The sequence below is a fragment of the Chaetodon trifascialis genome, chromosome 19, assembly GCF_039877785.1.
Source record: "Chaetodon trifascialis isolate fChaTrf1 chromosome 19, fChaTrf1.hap1, whole genome shotgun sequence".
NCBI classification, from domain to species: Eukaryota; Metazoa; Chordata; class Actinopteri; order Chaetodontiformes; family Chaetodontidae; genus Chaetodon; species Chaetodon trifascialis.
In genome coordinates this window covers 10,040,324-10,067,495 of record NC_092074.1, presented here as the reverse complement: position 1 = coordinate 10,067,495, position 27,172 = coordinate 10,040,324, and the positions used below count along the sequence as shown (strand labels likewise).

General features: G+C 42.5%; 2 protein-coding genes across 3 annotated transcripts in view; one reads left to right on the top strand and one right to left on the bottom strand.

The window, feature by feature from the left end:
* LOC139347938 (MAM domain-containing glycosylphosphatidylinositol anchor protein 2-like) overlaps window positions 1-27,172 on the top strand; it is a 164,360-nt gene that overhangs the window by 21,893 nt on the left and 115,295 nt on the right. The gene's annotated exons all lie outside the window — the stretch shown is intronic.
* Window positions 10,150-12,844, bottom strand: LOC139347452 (low choriolytic enzyme-like). The gene is made up of 8 exons (XM_070987077.1): window positions 12,776-12,844; window positions 12,606-12,624; window positions 12,462-12,515; window positions 12,133-12,279; window positions 11,917-12,034; window positions 10,554-10,732; window positions 10,383-10,464; window positions 10,150-10,288 (listed from the first exon to the last, which is right to left on the bottom strand). The coding sequence occupies exons 1-8, from the start codon at window positions 12,842-12,844 to the stop codon at window positions 10,162-10,164; spliced, it is 795 nt and encodes a 264-aa protein (XP_070843178.1). The 3' UTR covers window positions 10,150-10,161.

Sequence of the window (27,172 nt, the reverse complement as noted above, 5' to 3'; positions counted from 1 at the left end):
TTACAGCTACGACTGCTAGCATAATAACACGCTACCGACAGTTGTTAGATTGGCTTCTTGCCCTTTTGGCAGTCACTTGTTTTCATTCATTTTGCTGTCATGCAGAGATTGAATGTGAGATTTGAAAAACTACCAAGCTGAAATACATTTTCACTCAGTGTTCTCACTTCATGTTTGTCTTCTGGGTTTGCCAACAGCATACAATACATTGGTATTGGGTGCTGTATAACCAGTGTAATTCAGATTGATCAAGCTTGGGCATTTCAGGGGATTGTTCTTTACTCGTTTGATCAGGCAAGTACCAAAGAGATAGTTCAACGTTTTAGAGTGCGCTTATTGACTTTCTTGCTGTGAGACGAGACAGATGAGACGATTCATACCACTCTTATGTCTTTACGCCAAATATGAAGATATAACCAAGAAACGGCTCGCCTGGCTCTGTCCAAAGTTAATAAAATCTGCCAACCAGCTCCTCTAAAGATCACTAAGATCACGTTTGTATAATGTGCACAAAAATGATGAAATGTAAGAATGACGCAGGAGGTCATGTGGCTAGCTATCTTGAAAAGCAGAGACTTTGCGGAGTCAACAGTCTAGCTGCGTCCCCCTGCTTCCAGCCTTTATGCTAATTCTGGGTGTCAATTAAGATTTAAGCTAATTGACACCCAGCTCTGTCTCAACACTTTGCATGCAGACATGAGTGCTATCAGTCCTCTCATCTAACTCTCGGCAAGAAAGCAAGAAGTAAACATATTTCCCAAAATGACAAACGGCGTCCTCAGGCAGTGTGTGGGTTTTAATAGTTAGCTCCAAATGGGATGAACCCAACACTTATTTTACTGATGAGCGTGAAGTAATGTCTTAAGCAGCTGGTTGAGTAAACTCTTGCCGAGAAAAGACGTGAACGATCACAGCTAAAGAAAAGAACTGTGGCATTAGGAATGATGTGGGAGGAGTGTTGACACCAAAAGTCTTATTGACATTAGCCGAGGCCAGGGTCTTGACAGTTTATCAGCATGGCACAGAAACGCGAGACTGTCCCTCGAAGAAAAACAATACAGTTGTTTCAGCAAAGCCTCCAAAATGATGCATGTTAATGGTCAGGTGACAAAGCCCTCCAGCAGCTGTAGGAATAAAGACTCTTGTCCGTGTTTTTGTTGTTTCATTTGGACGGCTTGACAGCAACAACACTTTCTTGCTCTCTTTTTTTCCTCCCAATATCTCTTTATTTTCCTCCTTTGTCTCCCTCCAAATCTTTTTACAAGGCAAAGTAACATTGCTCAATTTCATGGTCTAATGATCCCCTCATGGCATCGAGGTATCAGACTGGCTTACAACATGTCAAGTTCGTTATGAGGAGAAAATACTTTGATTTCGATTAGTTTCTTGTACTAACTGGTGTGGAATGACTGCCCACTCAAAACAACTACCAGAGACCACCACTCAGATAAGACACTTTTTCTCAAGCAAACTGGGAACTTAAACATCCAACGGTAATATGTGAACCGAACACGAAGCAAGCATGAAGAATGAGGCAAACAACAGAAGGAGCATCCACCTGGTTTCAGCAAACATCCTTACTGTGAAAGCAGCGAGGAGGCTCCTCGTGTGGTGTCGCACATATGCAGACTCTCACTGGCAGTAAAAACACACACACACTTGAAGAAATGAAAGGATTCATAATCAGAACTGGTGAACTGAAGAAAAGGCTAATGAGCCCATGCACTGTTGTAATGCACCAGCACCATCGTCGCCATTTTTCAGCACACGTTGCTGCAGGAGGAGCCGCAGCCTTGACAGATCATCAACTGTACCCCCACGTTGTGTGTAGACTACAGGCTAGCATGCCTGCCTGCTTCCATTTACTGCTACTGCCCTTTCTGCTGTCAAGGGTTGCTGGAAGAACTATCTGGTCCTTTGTTCCAGTTTGTGTCAGACGCAGTGAACTGATTGACAGCATTAGGGCGTACCCACAGCACTGCCCACTGCTGTCATTTCCTTTGGCTGGCGCAGAGACCATTCTTATTTTGGATTTATCAGTGGATTGCTAACAACTCACAAGCACATTACTACCAACCACTTTGGCGTTTCAGATGCAGCTTAAATTGATTTTTTTTTTTAACCTTTTCAAAAGTATAGGTTCCCCAGTTGTTATAAAAGGATGTTGAGGCCAGAGGAGGAGGCCAGACATGAGAAGCTTCTGCTTTGTTCTGAATGAGAACTTATATTTTCAAGTGGAAGGAGATCATAATTCAGGTCTGCCTTAATGGATGGAGCCATATGTGCAATACGGGCTAAAACAGACAGGCACTGTTCACGAAAGGAAAGAAAATCTTATTCCTGCTGTCCATGAAAATGTGATTGTTTCAATTGCCTACAGTACCCAGAAACGCTCTCTGGACACCCACAGATAAACTGACAAACAGCCTCCGTCTCTGCAGCGCACTGTTTGACCTTTTCTGCTAATTTAGCATGTCCTTGTGGACATTGTGTTTCGCTCCAAGACAGAGACATGCATCGCCCGAGCGGACGACCATGTGCCCTCCAACCCATTCACTCAACGAGAAGAAATTACATTTCCCAATCATTTGGGGCAGGATGATGGAAGTACATTGGGGGCAAGAGGATCTGTGGAGAAACACAATCAGAGTAGAGCCCACAAACATGCCATCGAAGTGAACTTCATAGAAATGACATTTCTAAAGCACAATCAGAGACTTTTGACCTTTGTTTTTTTGGTGGTTCAGCCTCTTTTTTCGAGGAGCTTGATCCAGGCGGTTTGTTTGTCATATGCGTGAAGTTTCACATTTTCCTGGAAGCACAACGCTGCCGCATTAATTATGGCTTTAATTGGGCGATACACTAGTATACTAAGTTAAAAATATCTTAAATGTGCAACACATCTCTGCAGGGATAATATGTCCTCCTAGGAACATTATGTTGTAAACAAAGAAAAAAAGAAACATTTAGATTTTAAAAAGAAGCTAATTTCCCCATATTGGCTATATCTGGGAGCGCTGGAATTGTAAAAGCACATTTGTGGTTGAGCAACACTTACAACAAGTAAACGTCCTACCTTTGGGGATCACTCACGAATGCTGTCGGAAATTACTTCATCATTTTGTCATCTCATCGTTGTCTGTTTGTCCATTTTATTAGATTTTTCATCCACGCTCATAACAAATCTGTGCTATGATTAAACCACAGTTTGACTGCAAATGACGATCCAATTTATTGGCTTAAAAGTGATTTGGGACCCATCACCAAAAACTTAATTAAGCACACTCGCGGAAAAAAAAAAAAAATGCTGGGGATGCATAATCAACTGAAAATCAGAAACAGCTGTCGGACGATCACAATCCACCTGGGTTTATTGGCAAGTCCACCAAGGACAAAGAGAGTGAAGTACAGCCTAATGCCATGATAATTAGCTGAAGCTGTAAGACAAGGCAGCCTGCCTATGAAAGCAAGAGAGGTGCTATTAATATAACATGGAATGAACGGCCTTGCAAGACTTCATGGGGATCGGAAGCTGTCATCCACTCCGCTGCTCATAGAAGTCAGACTCATGCAACCTGTGTAATTACCACATATAATTGCCACATTTCAAGGTTGTAATTATATTTCTATAGCAGTAATTATACAATCCCACCTTTAGTATGCACGTTCAAATGCACAGATACACCGCTCACATACAGTAGGCACAGCACAAGCACCATTGGATTTAGCATTCAGGACTGAGGGGACATGCGCTGCTCAGCACCTGTGCATAACACATGAAGGCATCGTCTCTGCTGATGCACATGCAGAGTAGGATAAAAGGATGCAAGCACTTCTTTAGAAATGTGATGTTATTGTATGTTTTGTCGCTGTAAAGAGCTGTAAACCATTTTTCTGTGAGTATTGTGAAATTTGCTCTGTTGTAATTTGATTAAATCAAAATTTGTCTTGAGGCTAAATTGAACTTTCAGTGGTGAGGGCCTGCAGGTGGATTGAACATGTTACCGATCTTGGAGCCCTGTCTTATATAAAAGGCCCCAGTACCCCGTAGCAAGTTGATGCGGCCCTGCTGTTAAGTACAGGAAACACTGTATTAATTTGTACCGAGTTGAGACTTGGTGGGTTATGGTGAATCATTTCACATCTTAACAGCATGGCGAATCTGAAAACCAACATGGCAGAGTGTCAGTCTTTCCTGGTGTTTCGTCCTGTTAACTGTTAACACAGCAGATGGAGAAGATAATATACAAATCCTACCATCACACTAGGCTTGTGTCGACTCTTGGATTGTATAACGAAGGCTGAAAGGCTGATCAACAATTGGTTTTTCCTATCATAACTAATATGATAGAAAATAATCTGTGCCCTACTGTGCATTCAAAGATGTTTGTGGTGGAGGGCAAGTTGTCCTCTGAGCCCCGATAATGCTTGCCATCTCTTTTCCATGGATCTGACACGCTGCATCTCCGTTCTCCATATGCCTGCTCACCAGAACTTCACTCTGCAATCCATAGGAATAGTTGAGGTTATGGACATGACTTGGATTGTGACACTAAAGATAATAATATAATGATGTTAAGAAGAACCTGAAGCTGTGATGTTGTTACACCGAGCACACACACATTGTTCACACATGTTTTTCATTGCTTGCACATAGGCTGTGTAATGTCCTTAAGCTCACCTTTAGCATCTGGGCAAAGCCCATAATATCCTCAAATACACAATGTTATGGTTTTTCTTTGGCATTAAGACCAAGTGGCCCATGCTTACATTTCACTGGCTTGCTCTGATGTAACTCCCCCCACACCTCCCCTCAAGATCTCGAGTAATCCCACAATATGAAAATAGAAAGGCTCAGCCAACATTACTTCGTGCGGTCTTTATCTGGCTACGATGTCCACAGCTTACCTCAGCGGTGAAACAGTCGGCGGGATGAGAGATCAGTAACTCCCTGTGAATAAACCTGCCATCCTCTCAGGGAACTGGCTATTGGGCCTCTGTGTCCCGCTCTGTCACCATCTTTTGCCAACTCACTTGCTTCACTCGCTGCTTTGATTTGTCTGTTTCAGTGTTACCTTCCACTGATTACTGTCCCAGTCACTCCCTCTTGCTCCCCAGTCTCATTGTTTTTCTCTCGATTTGTCTTGCCTCACCCCCCCCATCCTTCCCCCCTCTCTTTCTCATTCTCCATGCCTTCTCTCTCTTTATCTTAACCCCTCCGTCTCCTCCTCTTGCCCCATTCTCATCAGGCGCACGCAGAGAGTGATGCACAAACACCATCCCTCACATCTCCAATGAGTACCTTGTTATCATCTTGTCCCCACAGCGGCTTTCTGTCTGGCTCCGTCTCAGCTTGGATTCCGTCACTAATGGGACCGCATCATTTTCGACAGCTGCAATTCCTCAGCGCTGACAAACAGAGATGTGGTGCCGCTCTACTAACACAGCTCAGAGGGATTGTAGACTAATGCCTCGGTCTGATTTACACATTTACAAAGGCCTTTTTAAAACATTATTCCTGTTTGACGCACACAGGCTGCCGTTGCACAGAAACAGCACATGGCCTATAAAGAAAACAGGTTTATAGAGCTCATTCGCCCATATTTTTCCTTTTCCATCTCTAGTCCGAATCTCTTCTTATCGCCTCATCTCACTGTCTTCTCAAACGTCTATGAATAATGAAATATTGAAAGTAATGTCAGCCGCAATCTCAGTATCAGGGAACACAATGCATGAAACATTTATGAGATTTGAGAATGCAGTGACAACAGACAGTAACTTGTCAGTGTGCTATTCTAGGTTCAGACATCTTAGAAGTTTGTATATGGCTCCTCGGGCTCCTCAGATCTGCAGAAGAGAAGCTAAGTGAAACTTCATGAAAGCTTCGACAATAGCACATGTTAGAGTTTGCCTGCCTTCGATCTCTCAGCCTGCTAATCGTTTCCACTGGGTCCTGCAGGGCAACAACAAAGACTCCCTGGATTTGTATGCCAATCTGTTATTTCTTTTGATTGTGTCCTTAACTAAATTTGCTTGTTTTTGTGAGCGCTGCTTTCATCTCCCTCAAAAGGGGCACTTAACAGCTGACTTGCTTGTGACCCGGGACAGGCTTTGAAAGTGGGAGCCCTCACAGATTGCAAAATCAAATGATCTGCACAAGCAACCGCTTGTGTTGTTTATTTAGTCCTGTTTGTTATTAGGCCATTTAATCATATTCAGGAGGGAGCGACCATATGTTATTTTTTCAGATCACTATGTCCTCAAGGATGCCGTAAACAATGCCAACATGTCCATGTGTACAATCCCAGTTGGCTGTGTAAGAATACAGGGTTGTACATTCACAGACTGACTGGATGGCGTTCTCATTCCCTCTCTCCATATTGGCCGTGATGAGATCAGAGCGGGGGTAAAATCACAGTCCTTGTTCTGTGCAAAAATACATTCCACAGCTCGGTTGCTTCAGTGGGTCTTCGGCACTCAGGGGTATGTAAAAAAAAAAATGAAGCAAGTCTTTCACAAAGTTAGGCTTTTTAGTTCAAAAGTTCCCTTTCAGCGTTTCCTTAGACAGTGTTTCTTTGCTGAGCTGCTGCAAAGGTGATCGTAACAAAAAAGAAGGAATTTTCCACCAAAAGACTGTAACTGTTTGTTTCCTCTCTTTATTTACAGGCTTTTAACAGAGTTACCCCATGACTTAGACACACATGCCATTGATTGTTATTTTCAGAATAGGTTAAGGTACTCAGGAATGCCATCAGTTGTGCAGTACAGACAGGTGTTTTTATTGAAAGGGTTTTTTTTAATGCAATTTGAAATTGAGTTGATTTTGACCGTCAAGTATAAAGCAGCATCTTTTCTATGATTGTGGACTTCTGGATGTACATTCACAATGAACTTTGGAGATCCTCAAGGAGTGTTCAGACAGGACAGACTGACAGGACCTCCTATTAACATCAGATGTACCTCAGAATACATTTTCATACAGAAAGAGGCCTGTTGACCTCTTCGTGGCCAGCATTGAGAAGACAAGTGTTGACAGTGTGAGTATTATTTTAAACTCAGACCTGAGAAAACGTCCCTTAAAGCACTCACACCCAGTTTCAGTTAGTCATTGAAAGGGATGTTTTCCAGGAAGGTCAAAAGCCTGCTGTACCGTGCTCACCAAAAACTATCCAAGCCTGGGCTGGCTTAGATGGTAGCACCACTCAGAGAGAACATTTTAATTTCCTTTTGGCGGGTATTAGGCAGCTCTCGCAGTGAACTGAGGAGAGCTGTGTGTTGAAGCTTATCGTGTTTGAAGAGAGGCAGGTACACTGATCTGTGTTAATAACGCAGCGGTAAGAGCCGCTCAGCCAGCCAGCGGTTATGGCCTGCCAGCATATTACCAGTGACATCACAGATCAGACTGCATTTGGCTCCGCTCGGCCTGCTCTCATTAGAACAGACATCCTTCAGGAGACCCTGCTGGTCATATACACACTGCCCTTTAAAGTGCGGTCAAAGAGCATCTGTAAGAGCCTCACAGACAATGCTTTAAGGCTGTTATCAAATAACAGCCGGTAATACTAAATAGTCTGCGATGGCACAGACCGTAGACCAGGCTTCCATTTCACATGTTTATGTTTTAAAGGCTTCAGTAACACCAAAACCAAAAGAGGCACACTTGTGAGCAATCAAAGGAAAGATGAAATATTCCATTGGAAGTGTTTCAGCTTACGTCAGCCTCCCAGTTCAGAGAGATGAATCTCACTGGGCCCCAGTTTCATCGAACGTTCACTGATTTCTCATCCACAGCGTGTCCAGCGGTGGCCTGCTTGTGTACTTCAGTCATGGGATCGCAGGCTCTCATTGGTAATCTTATTTTCATCAGGATTTGCAGAAATGCTTTAATTTATAGCCGGCCGAGAGTCTCTTGCAGCTTCTTGGAGCATGAACAAAGCCCGGAGCGTTAAATATTTCAATAAACAAGTAGGTTTTAAATATTTCATGTGCAGAACGATTGATATGAACTGAAACTACTTTATGAAACATTAAAGGGCCTGTGTCCATCTGAACTATACAGATTCACTGGCTTTCTCCGAGCACAGCTTGTGCCATGGCCTCTTTAGCTGCATTTAAGCCAGAGCACTGGAGAAATACATGCAACGCTGTCATGATTGCAAGCGCATTCATACATCATGGGAGGAGTGAAATTTGCTTAATAGGAATCTGTTCTCTCTCCCAGGCATTCTTCTGCCTTATCTCACCCTGACACTCCCCCGCCACTCCTTTCTCACCCAACACTTCTCTCTCTCTTTCTCACTGGGCTGAACAGAGAAGAATTGCGCTGTGTTGGATTTCAAAGGCTGAAAAAATAAAACGACACACATTCAAGGGTGTGGGATACGGCCGAGTGAAAAACTGATGTCTCTGCAGGGTCCAGGAGCAGAAGGAGAAGGTTTATTTCCTGTTGTACCACATCGACGCCTTTCTGCAGAGAGGAAGCCCGGCAAAGTTAGACTCGCTGAAAGTACTGCAGTATTGATTCATTCTGATAAAACACTGTACTCTTCACTAGTGTACAAATCCCAAACTTAATTACTATGAGCAGAAATGGAAATGAACTCAATTATAAAGATATTGCCACATATTTGCCCTTCAGTCTTTTTTGTATCTGATTAAATTCATCTCTTTGTCTTCACCCAACATTTCCCAATTTTGTTTTCAGACTGAAAGTAATTTGGGGAAATAGGAAAAAATACTGTTAGAACATAATATAAAGCATTTTTTTAAGTTTTGTTTGCAACAGGATTTTATGGCATACATAAAAAGTTTCTAATAAATGAAGACTGTTTTGCAATGATGAGATTATACAGGATCTTTGCTGATGTCATCTATCCTGTATCTGTAGAAACAAGTCAAGCGTAGCCACGGGACTTAAGACTGAGTGAATCAGTCCAGGGCCTGTATTCACGAAGCATCCTAAGACTAAAAGTAGCTCTTAGTGACGTCATTCTTAGAAGATTTCTTAGGATTTTTCATTCTTAGAAAAATCATAAAATTCCTCGAATTCTAAGATTTTTTATTAAAAGTTATTCACAAAGCGCCTAAGAGAGCTCCCAAGGTGAAAAACTGTTAGGAGGAGGGAGGAGGACTTTTAAGTCGTCTTTTAGCACGTACCATCGCTTCTCACACTCGTCGCTCGTGCGTAAAAGGAGAGGGAATGACGCATTGATCTGCTGGGCAAGTCTGCCTCTTCCCTTTGGGGTGTGATCCCGGGACCCAGTTTCCCTCTTAATACTGTTTTATGTTCATCCACGCGCTGTGCCAACAGCAGGCACTGCTCTTGTGTCCAGTTTGGCTTTCTTTTTCTCTTTTTATCCATTTCCTTGGTTGTTTCGGTCATTCTGCCAAATCAAACCGCTATTTATAAGGACGCCAGCAATCACAGGAATTGCTGACAGCTGAGTCTGCGTCCACCATTCATATCAAATACATTAAGTAGTAAAATTACCAGCATGGACAGTAAACATAACAATAAGCAAAACAATATAATCGGCATGTGAATGAGGTATGTTCAAACATTTTGAAGCTGTGTCACAATTGATTTAATTTTGCTGAGTTTCATCATCATGATGTAAAATTAATGTCACGATTACACATTTCTTAATACAGTCCAAGTTGTATGATCGGTTGATTTTACTGTCCATTCATTACTAGGAGCGCAGAGTGCATTCCCCCCCCCCCCCCCCCCCTTTTTGTAACAACCAATCACAGCTTTTAGAAGACTGCTTCATACCTAGCAATGGGGTCAACCACACCTCCTCGCTAAGATAAAAGTTTCTGTACCCTCCTCTCAGACGCTTCCTGAATCACTCTTAAGCTAAGATTCCTCTAAGAAGCTTTGTGAATACGGGCCCAGGTGTTTACTTTTGCACCTTCATAAAGTTATGGGCTTGCAGGCGACAGATTAGAACACAGATGGTCAAATTTGACCCAGAATGCAACTCAGAAGTGTCTTTCATCACACCCTCCCCACCATGTAAACATCCACCAGCTGCAGATACTGTTCTGTCAAGTAATGACAAAAGATTAGCGAATTCACCATTTTATTACCATGCCATCACATGAATGTCAAGTATTACAATCAAAACACACTGCAGTTATCCTCGAGCCGACGTCACTCTAGCACTTGTAGAGCTTGTTGATTTTGACAATGTCGAGGTCGGACAGGTCTTCTCTCTGCCCGATGGGAACCGTGGGGTCAGGGATGGGAGTTATGGTCACCTTTCCAGTCTTTGCAAAGGCAGTTCTACAGTAATGAGACAAAGAATCATTGAGAAATGAGTTTCTAGAATAGAGATTCAGCATTGAGCTCTTTGATTTGGTTATCTGCCCTGCCTTACCTTCCGTAGTGCAGTACAGAAGCGTAGTCGTACGGAGTGTTGAGATTGTCCGATTCCTTCTTTTCGAAGTTGAAGATGAAATCTGGTGACGGTGAAATGATCAATAAATAGCTCACAGACTAAGAAATATAGCATCAAGATATAGCATCAAGGGCGCTGTGAGATTCTTACATTCGTTGACGCTGTCCCAGTTGATTTTGACATACTGGTCGCGATCGCTGCGGGTGTGTTCGTGGTAGAAACCCATCGAGTGCAGCAGTTCGTGCTGGATGACGCCCTGACGTATGCAGCCGAAGCGCTGCAGTGACACCACCTGCTTGTCTCCAATACGCCCCAGTAAAGAGAAACAGCTAATAGAGTACACAGCAAAAGAGAGAGAGATCATTAATATGCAACTTGAAAACTGATTAATAAATGAAAATCATTTACAGTATCAGCCACCTTGTGCGTCTTCGCTTTCTAATGATGTTTTTTGGTCCTCACCGATAGCATAGCTGGGAGCTGCTGATGCATCAAACAGCTGTTGTGAATCCAAACTTGCAGTTTACTGTTCTTTTGTTTTGTTCTTGCTCCTAAAGCTCCTGTTGCGAGCTGATGGTCAACTCTGATTCCTTGCTGTTTCAAGGCAGAGAGGTCGCAGAGAGGACTGACAAATGTTTGGGTAGCATTTAATCGACCAAAGGGAACAGGGCTGCGTTTAAAAAGTGAATCTTCTTGCCGTAACTAAAAGCAAGAATGTTGCAGCCTTAACCTGTGTGAATGGATGGTTTATGAGACTGTGAGCCTCCACCACGCCTTCATAGCAGCAGGATCCCCAGACTGAAAGAGAAGCAACATGGCTACAAATGACACAGATGTGTCGTTATAGTAATGTTTCATTTGCTTCTCTAGTTCTGTAGTTGTTAAATGTCTCTTTGTGGTCATTTAGTTTCTGTAGTTGTTCTGAGTCCATTTGTAGTCAGATTGCGTGTCTTTGTAGCAGTTTTGCATCTCATCATTGTTGTTTTGTATCTCTTTGTAATCATGTTGTCTCTTTCTCTTTGTACTGACACTCCTCTGCACAGTTAAACTAAATACTACACAAAGTTTTATGGGGAAAAAAAGCCACAGAAAGCCTCAGAAGCAGAGCTGTTCTGCTGTCAAACTGATTTAACCAGCTTCACTAATGTTACTGTATTTGAATGAAACATTGCTGTCGCCTCAGTATGCAGTGCAGCTGTGGTATGAAGGGAAAAAAACACCAAAAACAAAAAAAAAACTCTGATCAGCACTTGGAGCAGACTACTTAAAACTGAGCTGACTTTTGATCAAGTAACGTCACTTCAAACGGAGGCTTATAGGCCTGTGCTCGGTACTCCATCATGCCAGTGAGTCGCATCAGATGGGCAGCTCAGAAACTTTTTGTTGAGAACGTTGTCCATCAGAGGACATTCTAGCTGAAATACATCCAGTTGCCTAAACTGGAGCTTAGGATGGTGTCCAGCATGCAAAACCTGATCCATCTGGCGCATAATTTCTCCAGTCGTTGACTCACCCGTATCTTGGTTCAATGCTTAAGTAGGCTCTCTGAGTTGCACGTGGAATGAAGCGAATGCAGGTTTTGGATTCCATGCCCTTCATGGCCTTTAAAATGGTACTCCTCTCGATGTCGTCTGCGATGAAAGCATTTCATCAGTCACATCATAGATTCAGAGAGAAATGGGAATATGCAGAGTCCAGTTCCAGTCATGTCGTAGAAAGTTAAGCCTACCGTATTTCTGGCTTATGCGGAAAGGGATTTCCACTTTCCCGTTAGCAGACTTGGGCCACAGACAGGAATACGCCTTATTAACGCACTTCATAGCGTTCCTGGTTCTTGGAATCAGCAGGTCTCCCTCCAGCAGAAAGTCACGTGATGCTGTTAGAAGAAAAGAAAGGTTGCATGCTAATTAGTCAGAACAGAGCAAAAACTAATAACAAACACACAAAAACCAGTAGATATGGTTTTTATTAGCGTATTAGCGTTATTAGCGTATTTGCATTGATGTGAGAAACTAATGCTCCCTCATTGTCCTTATAACATCATGATTGAACGCTCACCGTTGTTCATCCTCAGAATAGCCGTGGTCATGTCCTCCATGTCAGACCTATCCGCTGAGATCTCTAATCAATGGAGACAAAGCAGAAGTCATATACATGTTTTTCTGACTTAGCAAATAGATGCACCTCGGTTTAGTCACTTACCATTATCAGCATCGGGAGCCTGTGAAAACAAAGAAAAGAAATGAACCACTCTGCTTCATTTTACAGCACTGATACTCATGCAATGATCTGGACAAAGATAGACACTGATGGTGTTTTCATTCATTACATGCACTGCATACAAGCTGCTCTACACATGGGTTATTTCTTACATTGCTGTCGTGAGCGTTGCAGAGGCCCAGAAGCAGCAGAAGCAGAGAAACTGTTGTTCTGAGGTCCATTTTTGCAGAAGGTGCTGATGCTCAAGATGTGGCTTCAGAGGCGTCACTTGTCTCACCTGGGACTGATGCTGCAGCTCAGTCAGGGCTGAGTTTATATGCCGGCTGTCAGGGTGTGTCTGTGTGCAGAGATTAGCAGTAGGTGTTCACTGGGCTCTGTCTTAGACACACAGCTGATGGGACTGCCCCTCCCCACCCTGCTCCACTGTTTCCTCACAGAGATAATCTTATTCTTGGGGGATTACAGTGACCAAGGGCTGCTGTGGGCTCGCTTAGCATCAGATTTCAGATGGCCTGTTTAAGCAGCAGGGGGTCCGCTCATGAGATCTGAGCCTGTCTCAAAGTTTTATTCCAAAAATAACAGATACACCGTTTGAAACCAACAAAGCCGTGCTCCTGTTACAGATGTGCAGGCATCGAGGTGTAGTGGTTGTGTAGCTTTTAAACAGCAATTGCTCTGTAGCTCTTTTGACAAATGATAAATGGCTTAAAAATTCTTCTGATGACTGTAATGATGGGCTGTAGAAAATGATGTTGTTTGAGCAGAGAAAAGGGAAGAGATTAACAGAAAGAAATAAATCTCATACTGGCTCAAATCCTCTAGTTCTAAGTTTTAATACTGTGAATTCATAATTGTCGGCTCTGTAGTTTGCTCTTGCTCATGCCGTATTTTCACATTGACGCTTCTTAAAGCGGTTACATGAATTTTTGTTTTTTATCTTGTAGTAAAAATCAAGATTAATATACGCTTCCCGCTTGCTGAGGGAGCTGCTCCAGCTCTTTGGTTTGGAGCTGCTCTGCTGTGACTCCCCACACTTCAGTGTTTTTTGTTCGAGCCAGGAAATGTGTATTTTATGATGCCAAAATGCAAGTTTTTCAGCTCTCGGTATCAGAACAAACTTACTTTTTGATCCAACTATTGGTACTTAAGAGCTTGATCACTAACAACTTCAGCACTACAAGTACTAGAAGTGCATCTCTTAACAAACACCCCATTTCCCGTTAAACTTAACAGCCACTGTGGCATTTACAACCCTTTAGCTTCCACAAAGAGCTTTTTAGTTTACACTGCCTGTGACCTACAGTGTTGCTGTGCAGCTCCATTTAAAATGTGTTGTTTCAAATAATAATAATGGCTCAATTAGTGACTGGCTGTAAAGTCCTGGATTCATTATTGAAGCTCTGCTGCTGCTGCATCAGTGATGATCTCAGCCGGAAAGACGGGGCCTTGGCCACCAGACTGTGATTAACAAAAAAACAGCCTTCTAAAAACTCCAAATCCAGAAATGGGTTGTTTAGAGAGATGAGTATTCAGATCCATTGGATGCCTCGCTAATAAATCATCAGCTTCCAGTGGATTGTTTACAAGAGGAGAGGGATGCTGTCTGCCTTCATAGCGCCATAAACAGTTTTAGGATCTGATTTCGCATGTCAAGGCCGGCGGCTTCCAACGCAGATTCTATCACGGCAACCTTTATATGATGTGGTCCTCCGCCGTACATCACAATAATGTGGCATTTATTATCGCCGAACAAAAATTGCACTCTGTGTGTGTGTGTGTGTGTGTGTGTGTGTGTGTGTGTGTGTGTGTGTGTGTGTGTCTTAAAGAGAGATGAACTGCAGGTGCTGTGTGTGTGAATTCCCTTTACTGCAAGCTCAGTAAAAGCCTATAGGTTTGTACAGTTTACAATGTTTGCATCATGCCTTTTGCACATGCACGCCTATACGTGCCTCAGTGTGTGTGTGCGCATGTGTGTGTTTTGCCTGTGTGTCTGTGCCTGTGCAATTCAGGTGATCCGCGTGGGTGCACAGGTAATCCAATTTGTGTTTTAGAAGCACTGGCACAGCACGAGTAATGCTCAATGATGTATGACCCATCCATTCGGTTGAGCTTTATTCCTAATGCCTCTCCAACTGCAGGGGGAAGTAGATCTTATTCAATTGGATGTCAGTCTAGTGCTCCCCACAAAGACTTTTCATTTCTCTCCATACATCTGCAATGTTAACTGGGGGAGAAGCTTCAGAAAAGCATCACTTGCTGGAGACGAAGTATGGTATGTAGTCGATAGTATAGTCTTAGTATTGTTTGTTCTTCTGTACTCTGCTGATCTTAAACCTCAACTATGATCTTGCACGCATTTCAAAAGCAGTAGAAAACAGTATTCAGTTCATGCTTTATGTCTGTAATTCAACATTGTTCATATGTATTTTAACAGAAACTGTAAGAAAGGTGGAAACAGTAAAGACTATGCCTAAATTATGTATTTTAGACTAGAGCTTGATTGATGCATTTTCAAGCAAAAATGCAAAACATTCTCTGATTGCAGCTTCTCCAGTGTGAGGATTTGCTGTTTTCCTTTGTGTCATGTGGAAGTAAACTCAATCAACAGAACATCAGGCTGTGACCGTTTCAACGCTCGATCCAATGTATGAATGACATCACATTGAGCTCTGTAAAATTAGAATGGGCATTTAACGAAAAATTATCCCTGATGATTAATTGATAGCAAAGACAACTTGTAACACCTTATATTGAGGTGCACATATTCACCATATTAATACCATATTGGCATATTGGCTCTTTATTAGTCATCATAAAGCACTGAATGCTCTATTCTGTGGGTTAGGGTTATTAAGAGTTAAGAAGTAATTAGAAGCTTATTGAGGGAAAACTCTTTTGATGGCCTAGCATAACCAATTATTAAGTGCTTTATATTGACTAATAAAGCACCAATATGCTACTAGTATGCATGCTAATAAGCAAGTAGTTCATGGTGAATATGTTACTGTGACATGTTCTTAGTTGCAAATATGTTTCTCGGTTCACTGTGATTCGGCAGTGTTGGGAGGTGGGTTTGAGCGGTGGGAGGAAGTAGAGCAGATGGGAAGTTTTGGCACATTGTTCCTGAGCACCAAACAGCAGCGATGGCTTACCCTGTTAGCCCTCCACTGCGCTAGAGTACATCTCTTTCTGTTTCTCTGACACTGCGTGGGCAGCCAAGGACAACAGTCAATGAGCAATATCAATTTACGTAATGGACTATTAAACAATGTGCTTAACATTTCGAATCGCTGCGCTGGTGTTCAGTGGGAGTGTGTGCCAGGAAGTCCGCTGCCACGATAACCACCCTGTGAAACGCATTACTCACTCTCGCTCCTTCTCCTCCTACAACTGGTCATCCTCCCCGACACAGATGCTCTGCGCTCTGTCTCCCTTCACTCCTTTCGCTCGGCATCTGACTGCATGTCAAAATAACAATTAACTGTGCCGTATACTGCACATTTCCCCTGTAATCCAGCTCATTATGTGTTTTCGCAAGTGAGTCTTCAAATAAGCCAGATATTTCCCCACTAGCTAACTAATTTCACATCCATTTGAATGTCTGCGGGTAACAAGTTGTTTTTCATAGCATTAATAACTCAGTAATGGATTTATTTGTCTTTTCTCCAACAATTTCGTCGCAGTCTAAACGTAGCTCTCTGCCTGTCTCCCTCTGTGTCTTTGTTCTCCACACTGGAGTCAATCTGAGAACGTAAACATCTTGCTCATACTAATTGACATTCAGACAAACAGGAACAAATATATTGAATATGAACACCGTCTTAATTGGTGTGAATTACCACACTTGTAAGAGCCACGCGAACAGTAAATTAAATCAGGTGTGTTATTGTAGTAATGCAATTGATTAAGCCACAATCCAGTTGCACAGTCCATTCAGGAAATAATTGCGTTTGATGGATGAGGTGTCAAGAGCTTTATGAGGTGGATTTGAAAATTATACTATAAAAGGTCTTTGTGCTGAGAGGAATAGCAGAGAGTGAAAGGGGGATGTAGTAAAAGAGAGAACTTCTTAACTTCGGTTTTATCTAACTGTGGCTGGCTGCAGTTTATTCACATTATATTTCGGGATATTATTTCGATTTTCAGAGAGCAGAAGTCCACATCATCATTACTTTAGCATCCCAGTCCAGTCTTTTTATTGGCTGCCACAAACCCATTATATCCCTTGCTCAAGGGTACCTCAAAAATGATGTTAAAGGAGGGACAAATGTGAGTCATCCACTTTGCCCACGCACGATTCCCCTGCCCGTCCGGAGCTGTTGATGTTAGAGAAGTGCTTTGCCCATTTCCCCACCTCCAGGCTACAGCCACTGATATAAACCCGTCCTGTCTGCATTTCAGTGTAGATTATATAATTACTTTAACTTGTAGAAAACTTCCACTAAAATCATCTAAGATTTTACAAATAAACTTCTCTCAACCCAAGTTTAAAGAAGCACGTCCTCCACAGACAGAAAAGCTTGTTTTGTGGTCATTATGTCCTGTAGACATCAGCACTGAAACTTAAGTATTACAGTAATGCGCTCATTATATAAAGACATACATTTTGCGTAAATATCCTGAGGCTGATGAACATAAGTAGGGCAAATATGCTGCATTTCCACTCAAAATACATGAGGTTTAGAAATGATTAGAGGGTCTTTTCATATTGTGGTACCCATTTGCTTTCATGCCTCTAGTGAGAATTTGTTTTTCGATTAAAAACCTGCACAACTAAAGATACTCCCAATAGTGTTAGCTGTACTTTGTTTGTGGTGCTATGAGCAGATGTTGGCATGCTAACACGCTAAGATATGATTGCAAACATGGCTCCAGCCTGGCTGTGGCTGCAGACTCTAGTAAACGTCCTCTGTAAATAACAAGACAATACAGTGTGCAAGTCCTCTGTTTGCAGGTGCAAAGCTGTAAACCTGTACAGGGTGAGCTGGGATCACATGCAGTGTTTCACTGTTTGTATGACTCATGTGACCTCTCTTTACATCAGTCACACCCAGGCTGATGGGTGGTGCAGATGCCGTTTAAGGTGATCACTGTTGGCACACGGCTTATCATGTCACATTACGCAGTACAGAGGTTTTCTCAAACTGACCAGGCTCAGGAGGAGGTTTTTAACCACCTTCTGGGTTAGTTTTGAAATTTTTGCCATGTTATGTTGTGAGGTGAGTGCTGGAGATGATGGGGAAACATGGGCACAGCAGGAAAGGCGTTCTTTGAATAAAAGATCAAGAGGTCTGCTCTTAATATCTTTTACCATCATGCGCTTTAATGGAGCGGCTCCTCCCGTCATGAGTTGTTATTAATTAAATATCCTGACTGTGATTTTAAGTCACTTTTCAATTCAGAATGCATACATATGTGTAGTGGAAGAATATTATCATGATGTATGCATTTTTTTTCTTTCCTTTTGGCTAACATGTAGCTTTTCTTCTTCTTCTGGCTCTTAATCTTCTTCTCCTCTGTCGCCTCTTTTGCCTCCTCCTTTAAATGCCTCAGTCAGTGCATATAAGCTAACTTACTTAAGTTTTTCACCCAAATGTAGAAAATCCCCTAATGAGGCTTTAGGCGCTGCTATTTTTCATCTTCATCATTTTGCTGAGCTGTATTTAACATCACATTGAATAAGCACCCTTCAGCTAACAAGACTCAGTGGAAAAATTCAAATTCATTAAATCTCAAAAACCCTCAGACCCAAATTAATTTGCACAAGACTGTAACAGTTTGTGTTTTGTGATATTATGGTACATAGCTAGTCAATTGGTTTTGATTTTTGGTGCTGCAGTGTGGTTAACTTGAGCTAAACAGGCATTGTGCCGCTGATACTGGGAGACCTGTAGCCCTCAATTCCAAGAGCATAGCTTAGTGAGAGATCCCTAAAACCCATTTCCTGCCTGGCTTAGAATAATGAGGTGTTAGAACCTGCTGGCAGGGTTTAGTCATGCACCTCCCCAGTGGAAACATTATGGATGGTATACAGTCACACACACTCACACACACACATGCTCAAAGACATGGACATATGCCCCCTGGAGGTGTTATGGATAGCTGCATATTGCAAAGCCAGCCAGCAGGCAACACTGTCAGCCAGCCTGCGCTGTGGGCACTGATAGGACAATCAGTTCACTCTGGAGTCGCCACAGCCAATCATCAGACAGTTTCTTGGCGGGAAGCACCCAATCTTCAGAGGCTTGCCAGATACTCTATCCTCAGTGAGCTGTTGCTGGCTCGCTGCTAGCCAACCATAAAGAATAGCTGCTGCCCTGCGTCAGCCAATCGTGTGAGTGTTGGCCAGAGTTAGGCCTATCGACAGAGAACTGCTGCATGGTTACAGCCAATCTGGGCTTTATCCTTCCCTACAGATGTCCGATTAGTGTTGTTTAGGGAAATCAAACTGCCACAACAGGCCCACTATGCCAATGTGGCACCGTGAATGGAGAGACTGGTAGAATGGGATAGCAAAAGCCCCACAAAGGCTTACTTTAACTGTAACACTGTGATACTCTGGCTGCCATGCTCTGATACTCACTCGTCCGTCAGTGAGTGTCGACTGTGTAGCGCTGTTGGTAGGCAAAAACACCTCCACCTGCTGACCTTTCTTAATAACACCATGAGCTAACAGGCGCTTCTTAACTGTCGAGGTCTTTCTTTAATGAGATTGTGAATTTATCAGCATGTACTCGTAAAGGCCTAAAAGTTTATTCCTCATAAACCTGTACTGGCTTACACGAGTCAAGGACGTGCTCAGTGTTCTCTGGTTTTGTTGAGTTTAATGGCCCTATAACACATGCCTCCGCCTTAAGCTGACATGAGCATTCGATCAGGTGGTAGTGCGGTTTTAGTACAACTCAAGCTCTCTGTTTCTGCTGTAAAATGTAATGTGTGTGAGCATTTGTTTGTGCCTGATTTTGCAGGTTTTATGGTATTCTCCGTCGTCATTCAACCCCTGTTCAGCATTGTAGCATAAAGTGCAAGTTCGTATCATTATGTCATATTATAGTGGAAAAGCATAAAGATTAATGCTATTATATACCTTTTTTCCACAGAACACACTTTGTTATGTCATAGCAGCCACAGCTGTAATTAGTAAGAATAAAGGAGCTCATTCAGCCCCTGGTATTGTGCTGGCTCACTTGGAACAGAACCTAATTAACATTATTAGTTACACCTGTGCTTTTCCTGTTTGTGGCAGGAAGTTTCTTTTTTTTTCGTGCACTGCTGGGAAAAAAAGCTGAATAATATTCTACACGACGGCAGTTGTTTCCTCATAGTTTGAGAGAATATCCTATGCATGCCAGTAAACTCTCCAGCATCTTACTGGACTATACTGGGACTGTGCATGAATGGTAGGGAGGCGAGTAACAGGTGGCTTCAGGTTATGCAGGCTATGCAGCTAAATTATCATCTCTATCAACAAATTCATTATTTAGTCTTAAACATGTAAGAAAGAAGCAAAATGTAATTATTGCACCCCAACACATTCCAAGTTCATACTAATTGCTACCAACAAACCACCAGATATTCACATTTGAGAAGTAAATGTTTGACATTTTTGCTCAATGATTAATAACAATTGTCAGGGTTAAGTGATGTGCTGATTAATTTTCTGGTGATTGACAAACACATTAATTGAGTAATTGTTGAAGCATAACTCTGAAGCTTGCAGTACAGTTTCTCATAGCAAAACTAATTCTGAAAACACTGAGAATTAAACCCTCTAAGTTTATATGCTCAAAGTGCTGGTAACAGTCAATCCAAGATTGCGAATTCAGTGCACTGAGTTATATTTATGCATGTGCTGAGGTAGAATAAACCTCCAGTGTTGCATTAGGTAACTTCGGCCTGTTTGCTTGGTTTGTTGCTTACATTGTGTGTAGGCAGCAGGCGTAGTTGTGCGTTTGCAGTGTGCTCGCTCTGCAAGGATAAAATAACAACTGCTGCATACATCAGCACCATGGACAGAGACAGTGCCGCCACAGGGCCGCTTCAAACCATACTCCAAAGTGCATCTCGCAGCGCTTTCCCTGATATTCTGTTAACTTCACACCTTTGGTATCTACTAACTGGCTTAATACATCAGATGAAACCAGGCTCGTTTTTGTGTCATTTCATGAAGCTTGCATGAACATAATAGATGCAGTTGTATGCAGTGAAGCTCCATGACCCCTGCTGTGCCTGCAGTGCCGACATGTGGGAGCAAAGATGAAGCTGTCCTCTAAAATCTCCCCACCTTCCCCCTCCACAGTCATCTCTCTCTACTCTCCATCACAGCAGGGCTTTGGCAGATTCACACTGGCCTAATTTTTGTGTAACAAGGTGTGTGTGTGTGTCAGCGTGTGTATGTATTATTGTGTGTGTTTTCTATAAATAGCACCTCTGAGAGCCACCTCTGTGCACAGTTTGTTTTGTGCTCCTCTGCTGTTTCCGTGTCCGTTGAATGATCGGACAAGCGAACCCTTCTGCCATGTTAATGAGCCATCTCATCTCAAGTACCCAATTTATGACAGTAAGCTTGAGTCTGTCCCCTTATGCAACAAGAAGACCACCTGACGTGTCTCTCTTGATCTTAATAATGATGACTGTCTTTTTATGCTGAGCTGGATAAACATGTTGTGTTTTCTGAGATGCTGTAGTATAAGCGCCCTGTGAACGTCTGTGTTTTCCAGCCCAGGGTACACACTGTGTGATAGATGATCTGTGCTGATAGCGCAAAGCCGGATCTATACAGAGTCTCATTTACAATAACAGTGTAGGCCGAGGAGGGCATGCGAGTGCATTACAGTGTGTAATCAATACACTCTGACAACCCCTGATGTAATAATATGCATGTGCTGCTGGCAAAACATTTCAAGGCCTTACACACATGGATGACCCCATGGATGAGTTGCTTCTCAATTATACAGGAGGGAGGGTCGGGCCTATTGTAAACTTGCACTTTCTAAGGTATAAGGCATCAGGGAACGTTAGAAAATAATAGAATTTCGTTGTGTGCCGCCTTTGGCAATGGGCCATGTTTACCCTGCCTCCAAGTTAAAATCCATTGAATTCAAACTGAGACAACCAAAGCCAGTGTTCTGCATCACCTGAGAGGACACAGCCAATACTGCTTTAACCATAAATCATGTGCAGATTTGATATGGGGGCTCTGCTCGGCTGTGGTCTGAAGTCTAGTTCTGTAATACATGTTATATGGTTAGTATAGATTTACTATAGGATTACCTTAACCTTATAATAGATTTTGGTCGGGTCATACATTATGCTATTCTGAATCATAAATCTGCACTTATCAGTATTTCTAAATCAACAATGGATCAAGTACTGTTTGTAGTCTAAAGGAGTCACTCATCATGACAGACATGCCAGCTCTACAGGGAGTCTTACAGCTCATTATTTTGGTTTCTTTTTTTATTCTCTTTTTTCAATATAATATACATACATATAGTTCATTTTATTTTGTGTCCTTTTTAACAACTAAATTTCCTCAGCTTTACTGATTTTGGTTGATTCCCTTGGGAAAACTGGGTTGCTGAAGACAAACAGATCTTAAAGGAGAATAGCTCGCACATTTGCCAAACAGCTTTTTAATATATTAATGTTTGGTTTAAAGCTTGTTCTACTGCCCCTGAGTAGCCAAAAAAATTCTTATTTAAAGATGTTTACAGTGTGTCCTTGCTCATTTTAATGGAGTTAAGGGTTTTGCCCCTACAGCCTGACTTGGTCTGGTATGACCGTTTAGCTTATGGTTGCTAATGTTAGCTATTGTTAGCGACCTTTAAATAGGTACTGTATTGCTGTGTAACGGACATGACATGATGTCAATTACATGCATGCTCTGTATTTGGGCTGCTGTTAACACTATGTTTTAACATGTTTTCCATGAACATTTACATAGTTTAACATTTAATAAACAAAAGACAGAAAGAGTCTCAGTGAGTTAAACCGGGGTGACTCTCTTGCAGTAACCATTTTGACATTGACTTTTGATCTGCAAGATCTGCTTTAATTCTTTGACTAAGCAATGCTGTGTTTGAAAGTGTTATGTCTGGTGTTCCCACCTGACAGCATGGGACAAAAGTTTTGACCGTCACAGGTTAAATGTGTGTTATCACCTGTCTAATGCAGCAATCGTATGCGAAGGTGGTGATGGAGGCAGGTGGGTGACCAGTATTCTTTCAAAACCCATTATTTTTGGGGGACATGGACAACATCTACTGTGACAGTGTTGGCCTTTTTTGAACGGCTTAATAATGCTGAACTAATTTCTGTGTTATTATTAAGCTTTTTTTGTGTCGGCATTGTGCAGTTTTATCATATAGTTGAAATTGACTTTTTCCTCACAGTCCCTTCATAACCAGCTTGAAGTTTATTTTCAGTGGTCCTGGCACAGAATCCATAATGAGTTTGGTCTGATAACAAAAACTATTATTTTTTAAATTGTTAAATTGCATATTGCCAATGTTTTCTTCTCCTTCTGTTTCTCACTCTCCTGTTTTCCACTATCTGGCTCTCCCATTCTGAGAAGGTGATTACGGAGCCAGAAAACTAGTAGGATATTGTTAGTGGTCCTGAGGGGTTGGTCTGAGGACATTAAGCCCACAGCGACAACGAGCCCCAGCTGTTGGAGTTTTTTTCACATTCATTTGTTTGTCAAATTTAGAGTCTCTACCATTGCCAAGAACCCCCTCTGCCACTCGGGCACTCCAAAACCGTGGTGACAAGGCCGCTTTTAGCCAAATCCAATTTAATCTCCATTGGCGGTAGTGGATAAAGCTGTCTCCATCTCGCGCAACTGAGGCCAAGGAAGGCTAGTCGTTCCACTGGGAGACGCTCATTCTACACACAGTGACATAATGCATCCTCAGACACAACTTGACATACATATGCATGCATGTAAGGACTACAGATGGAGAGAGAGAGCTAAACTAACAATCTAACATGCACCGTTGTATGTGCAGAGGCAGTCTCTTGTTCTGCTCCCCGCTCCTACCTTTTCTGTCCCTGTTGTGTGTCTGCAGAGTGGGAAATGATGTCACTGTTATGGAAATGAAAGAGAGGCGCATCTGAGATTCCTGCTCCTAGCCTGCAGCTCTTCTGCTTCTTTTTTTTTTTTCTTTAAACTTATATCAGGTAGCTGTGTGTGTGTTTGTGTGTGTGTGAGTTTGACTATGTACATGTGCCTGCAGATGGTTGGGTGGGTGGGGAAGTGCAGGGGAGTGACACTTCTGTCTGAGATGCACATTTATGCAAATTTCATATCTTTAGCCACAGGTTCACATAGCAGCATTTGCTTAACATTTGCAACAACGGCATTTAATCACAAGTGCCTGTAGAGCAAGCAAACCACTGATTTCAGAGTAATTCTGCATTAGTTTGACTGCAAAGATCCACTCAATATTTAGCATTGATTTTTTTTTCCCCTGCACTGTTTTGCACTGCTCACATCAGTGCGAGTGGCAGATGTGCTTCTTATGCCAATGCCAATTCCCCAACTGGCAAGGAAAAAAACAAGATCAGAAAAAAAAGTATCTAATTAACATCCAAATGTGCCACCAGCAGAATTGTGTTTTTGGTTTTTTTTTTTTCAGCTCATTGCTCCCGTATGACCTCTGCTCTGCTGCTCAACATGACACATGACCACTCATTTAACATCTTGTGCTTTTGCTCTGGAGGGATGGGGGTGTGCTTCAGAAAAAAACTGATTACTATTTAATTGGCCTTAAGCATGTTCATGCTACTTTCTTAATAGAATTTTAAAGAATGTTGAAGGGTGCCTCTGATGAGTAACAGAGCATTTTGCTGTGCATCTCGGCCCATAAATCGTAGAGATCTGTATTTGCAAAGGTATATGCAAACTTTTCTGTAAAGGACTGGCGGTGGTGGAAAGCAACTAAAACTGCATTTACTCAAGTATTGTACTTAAGAACAGTTATTTGTACTTTACTTTAGTATTTCCATTATTATGCTGCTTTACACTGCGTTTCAGAAGGAAATATTATGCTTCTTACTCCACTACATTATATGACAGATCATTTTTTCCATGCAAGACATATGATGAAGAATCGGAGGGACAATCCCCTTTCACACAACTACATACATGCAAATCACACGCCATGCAAATTGGTGAAATTTGTCCCCCGCCTTTAACCCATCCTGGTTGCCTTCCTCCGCAACAGACCAGGGGCAGTGGGCTGCCATCCGACTGGTGCCCGGGGACCCAATCTCTTCCATCACCATTGGTCAGATGGTGATCTTCATGCATGTTTTTAGTGGGTTTTTTTTAAGGAAGATACCCCAGTTGAACACAGGGAGAACATGCAAACTCCACACAGAAAGGCCCCTTTCCTCGAGCAGCAGGCACTGAGGGCATGGTGGAGGACACGCCCCCAGTGCCCACAGTGGGAATCGAACCCGCGACCTTCTAGCTGTGAGGCGACAGTGTTTCCACCGTGCCACCCGATCATATTATGTTATATGATGCATTGTGTTAAATCTTTTCTCTTTTCTGCTTACACATTAAAGCATTAGTAATAATAATCCAGGAATATAATATACTGTTTGTTTTAACACTCTAAATAAGGCCATTCTACATAGTGAGTACTCCCACTATGTGGATACTTTAAGTACGTTTAGCTGATAATACTACTGTGCTTTTGCTTAAAGGCACTCCATGGAGTTTTTGGCTGGGGAGCAATGTTTTGACCAGTGGGTCCCCATTTTGTTTGTATCATGTGCGAAAAAAAACGTAACTTTTGTTTGTTGACAAAAAAAGTCCATGGGGTACCTTTAAGTATGATTAGAAAAGCACCTATAGCAGAGCATTTCTGCAGTTTCTCTACTCTAATTTATGCAAAGGATCTGAATACTTCTTCCGCCACTGAGGATTGGTTTGAAATCCAGTCCAGGGCATCATTCATAAGGTACATAAGGTATGTGTTTGATGCACTGGCTGAAAATGGTCAACATTTCCAGTGAATGAGACAGAATTTTTTAGTCCACATAATGAACTCGATGTAGTTCAGATCTTAAGGGATTTAACCAGCTGTGTCTGGCCTGTTGTGGTGTGTTCAAAGCTTTGTCTACTACCCCAACCCTCTCCACCAGGACATCTTTTATCTCAAACCTGTCAGCACGTTGACATTTCGCTTTCTGTAACCCCAAGTCCCAGTGCATTAATGTCTCATTAACCATTCCTAGATGTCTTTTCGGAATATACTACAAGTAGTTACTGTCAGTAGAATATCACGGCTTTCATGAAAACTAAACAAACAGGGAATTATGTAGTAATGACAGCGATTTCAGTTCATGCTTTGGGCCAAGTGAGCTGAGAGAGCAGATCTTGGCTATAGAAGGATATTGTGCGACTTCGAGAACATTATGGGCTCATTATGTACGCTTAAGAGAGGGTTATTTGCGTTTGTCGCTGTGAGCGTAGTGTTGTCTGTGCAAAGAATAAGTGTGTGTTTATATGTGTGCGCGCGTGTGTGTAGCCATACTAGCAGCTATAGCAGTTGACGATCATTAATTACGGGTGTTTCCCTACTTTCCCTCAGGACTGATAGTATGCAGCGGAGATACTGGCTCATTGGAGTAAATGGCATTAGTACTTTATTCGGCTAGTGCCCTGGGGTCTTGTTTCTAAGCCTTTTTTTGTTTCAAGTGGCAGCCTTGCGTGAAGCTCCCTTACACTGAGCCTATTTCTCGAGCCCTTATCCCCCCCTATGGAATTCACCACCAGTGTATTCATCTCCAAATGGAGAGAAGACGACGACGAAGGGCAAGAGCAAGACCACTCCAACGAGGCGTTTTGAGTAGCCAGTTAGCATCAGCGCGCACCAATCTGCCTAGCATTTCGACAGGCAGGACGAGCTGAATGAAACAAACAGCATGCTTGGAAACAGGGAGGGACAAGCGGTTAGCGCGTGGCTAAGAGTACACTCTGGCTGAGACTCCCAATGCAGCGATAGGGAGGAGTGTCGCCATGCTCATTAGCATCGCAGCCTGGATAGAGGTAGAGTCTGCTGCCGGGGCTGAGTCTGCTGAGAGAGGCCCACACAGGAAGCTGCTCCTCCAACATGAAAGGCGCACTACAGTCTGTAGCTCCTTGTGATTTCTGGTTGATTTTTTTTTTTTTTTTTTTTTTTTCCCCACCAATTTGTACTCCTCCTCCTAATCACATCCCGTATCCGCTCTCTAAATCATCTCATCCCAAACCTCTTCACTAATCATGTAAGTTGGAGAGGAATAAATGCTTAACAGATGCTAGTATTGTCAGGGGTCGGTTACATGCAACTGAGCTTTCACAGCTCAGTGGAAGTGAACATTTTTGGCCCGTTTACCTAGAATGACTCGTTCCTCCCTTCTGTTTAACCCCCACCACGTGTGGTCAATGTATGTTGGGTTGCGGACGGACTGAAATGTCCTTATCCACAGCTGTGGACCGACAGCTCAGAGTTTGTCTGTCCTGAACTTATACTGCAGTGTGTCTGTGCTGCAGA

What these genes read in the sequence shown, in the direction of transcription:
- LOC139347452 (XM_070987077.1), bottom strand. Translation starts at nt 12,844, where the DNA reads ATGGACCTCAGAACAACAGTTTCTCTGCTTCTGCTGCTTCTGGGCCTC. An exon ending in CTGGGACAGCGTCAACGAAT is followed by an intron (nt 10,465 to 10,553) that starts GTAAGAATCTCA and finishes CACCGTCACCAG; the next exon opens with ATTTCATCTTCAACTTCGAA. An exon ending in TCTGTACTGCACTACGGAAG is followed by an intron (nt 10,289 to 10,382) that starts GTAAGGCAGGGC and finishes TCATTACTGTAG; the next exon opens with AACTGCCTTTGCAAAGACTG.